Below are 2,745 nucleotides of genomic sequence, written 5' to 3' on the forward strand. Positions count from 1 at the left end.
TAGTTTAGGTTAGTTCAGTTAGTTTAGGTTAGTTCTGGTTAGTTTTGGTTAGTTTAGGTTAGTTCTGGTTAGTTTTAGTTAGCTTGGTTAGTTCTGGTTAGTTTAGGTTAGTTCAGTTAGTTTAGGTTAGTTCTGGTTAGTTTATGTTAGTTCAGGTTAGTTGTGGTTAGTTTGAGTTTCTTTGGGTCAGTTTAGTTTAGTCTGTGTTAGTCTGGATTATCTAGTTTAGTTTGGGTTATGCTGGATAAGTTTAAGTTAGCTTGAGTTAGTCTGAGTTAGTTTTGATTAGTTCAGGTTTGCTTTGTTTTGTTAGCCTGAGTTAGTTTTTGTTGGATTAGTTTAACTTAGAGCAAGTTAGTCTGGGTTAGTTTTACAGCAGCTGTATTGTCCGTCATCCATCCTCTGAATTTTCCCCAGAGTTTCTCAGACCAGTTTCTGTTTGCTGTTCTGCTTGTGGCCTGCTTCCTGCTGTCAAACCGGTTCTGTTTACGATGTTTCAGTGATCAGTCTGACTTGTAAAAATAGTTTTTCCGTCTTGATGAAATCATCCTCACACCATCAGGCAGCGTTGTGCCTGCAGGTCGGCGAGAGGAGCGCGCCTGGCGTTGTTCCAGGATGTTATCACCTCTGACCTCATGCCAGGTTTCTGTGCAGCCTGTAATTTCAGCGCGTTGCTCAACCTGCAGGCGCTCTGCACGCCGCTGCTCTGACGCAGCCTGATATGCCTCCTATGAAATGCTGCACAGCTCTATGAATCTTGTGTCTTTAAATCCGGTATAGTTTGTTTTTAAGGAGTAATCTGAAGAAAGAATCTAAAGTGCTTCTGTTTTCTGTTTGTGAACCAGATGCTGATAATAAATCACATCAAAAAGAGATATGGAAATATAACATGGATGACATTCAGCTAATTTTCTACGTATCAGTTGGAAAAAAAATGAACACTATAGTAAATTGAGATCAATGACATCAGGATTTCTTTGACAATGTTTACTGGACTAATTTGTACCATTAATGAACTGGTCCTCTTATTGGCCCTGTTACTGGTCTCCTGAGCGGAGACCCTGATGGGTCCCTCCTGCCCTCTCTCCCTCCAGGCGAAGCCCATCTACGCCGGCTGGTTGTGTTTGGCTCCTGAGGGAACGGACTTTGATAATCCCGCCCAGAGGTCCAGGGTAGGACGTCATTCTGATTCTGACTTCAACGTTTCTCTCTCTGCTCCTAACAGAATGTTTTCTGTTACCAGAAATGGCAGCGGCGTTTCTTCATCCTGTATGAACACGGCAGTCTGACGTACGCGCTGGACGAGCTGGTAGGGAACACCGAGGCGGTTCTGATCCGGAACTGAGACGTGTTACAGAGATTTATCCTGATTATAAACATTAATCCTGTTTATTAACTTTGTTTCTGGTTTATAAACATTAATCCTGTTTATTAACTTTATTCCTGGTTAATAAACATTAATCTATTAACTTTATTCCTGGTTCCTTCCTGGGATTAAACCGAGTGTTTTTTACTCTCTCTCGTTCAGCCCAGCACTCTGCCACAGGGAACCGTCAACATGAACTTGTGTACCGGCGTTATGGACGCCGAGCTCCGGACCGGCCAGAGGAACGCGCTGTGCATCACCACGGCGTCGCAGGAAGTCTTCATCCGCGGCGACAGCAGAGAGATTGTCAGCGGGTCAGCAGGAAACTGGACGCCACTCTCAGCCAATCAGATGCAGACTCACCGGCTCTCTCTCTCTCTCCTCACCAGGTGGGGCGAGCAGCTCACTGCGTACCTGTCTGCTAACGAACAGCAGAAGAAGAAACACAGCGTTGACTCTGAGGCCAATCAGGTAGCAGAACAAACCAAACTCTCATCTGCTGAACCTAAAAGCCTCCAGCAGCAGAGGAAACACTCAGAATAAACCGGAGTCTGTTGCCGTGGAAACACATGAATATTTATCTACAAATCTGAAAATGTAAAGATGTTTGTGCTCAGTGTGTGTTTACACTGTCAGCAAGCAGGAAGGTGTCTGATTACCGTTTGTTTCCTTCCTCCAGTCACAGACTTTACAGCTGCAGAGGATTTAATGATTGTTCATTAAGAAGCAGCAGCTTCACGTTGAGTTTATTACATATGCTTAAGTAAAATTCTTTATTGTTTTAATCAATGAAAATGCTCAATATGCTAATTAATCAGAAAGTGATCTAAGTGGTTTGGATGATTTGTAAGGTTAAAATCAAAATTTTTCAGATCTGAAATATGAAAAATATTTGAATTTCCAGAAGTTTTCTCTTAACCCCGTTTCTAAAACATCCATCCGCCTTCACCCCGTCCTTCAGTTCATCAGTTCATCAGTCTGTCAGTCCGTCAGTCTATCAGTCTGTCAGCCCGTCAGTTCATCAGCCCGTCAGTCTATCTGTCCGTCAGCCCGTCAGTTCATCAGCCCGTCAGTCCATCAGTCTATCAGTTCATCAGCCCGTCAGTCCATCAGTTCATCAGCCCATCAGTCTATCAGCCCATCAGTTCATCAGCCCGTCAGTCCATCAGTTCATCAGTTCATCAGCCCATCAGTCCATCAGCCCGTCAGTCCATCAGTCCATCAGCCCGTCAGTCCATCAGTCCATCAGTTCATCAGCCCGTCAGTCCATCAGTTCATCAGCCCATCAGTTCATCAGCCCATCAGTCCATCAGCCCGTCAGTTCATCAGCCCATCAGTTCATCAGCCCATCAGTTCATCAGCCCGTCAGTCCATCAGTT

General features: G+C 44.5%; 1 protein-coding gene across 1 annotated transcript in view; it reads left to right on the forward strand.

The window, feature by feature from the left end:
* LOC106964017 (myosin phosphatase Rho-interacting protein-like) overlaps positions 1 to 2,745 on the forward strand; it is a 37,107-nt gene that overhangs the window by 5,319 nt on the left and 29,043 nt on the right. The window contains exons 2-5 of the mRNA XM_015059234.1: positions 1,095 to 1,172; positions 1,244 to 1,309; positions 1,529 to 1,680; positions 1,756 to 1,837. Of these exons, the coding sequence (XP_014914720.1) occupies positions 1,095 to 1,172; positions 1,244 to 1,309; positions 1,529 to 1,680; positions 1,756 to 1,837 (378 nt within the window). The remainder of the gene's footprint in view (positions 1 to 1,094; positions 1,173 to 1,243; positions 1,310 to 1,528; positions 1,681 to 1,755; positions 1,838 to 2,745) is intronic.

The sequence above is a fragment of the Poecilia latipinna genome, unplaced genomic scaffold (genome assembly GCF_001443285.1).
Source record: "Poecilia latipinna isolate Pla-1442-1.1 unplaced genomic scaffold, P_latipinna-1.0 Scaffold1615, whole genome shotgun sequence".
Taxonomy (NCBI): domain Eukaryota; kingdom Metazoa; phylum Chordata; class Actinopteri; order Cyprinodontiformes; family Poeciliidae; genus Poecilia; species Poecilia latipinna.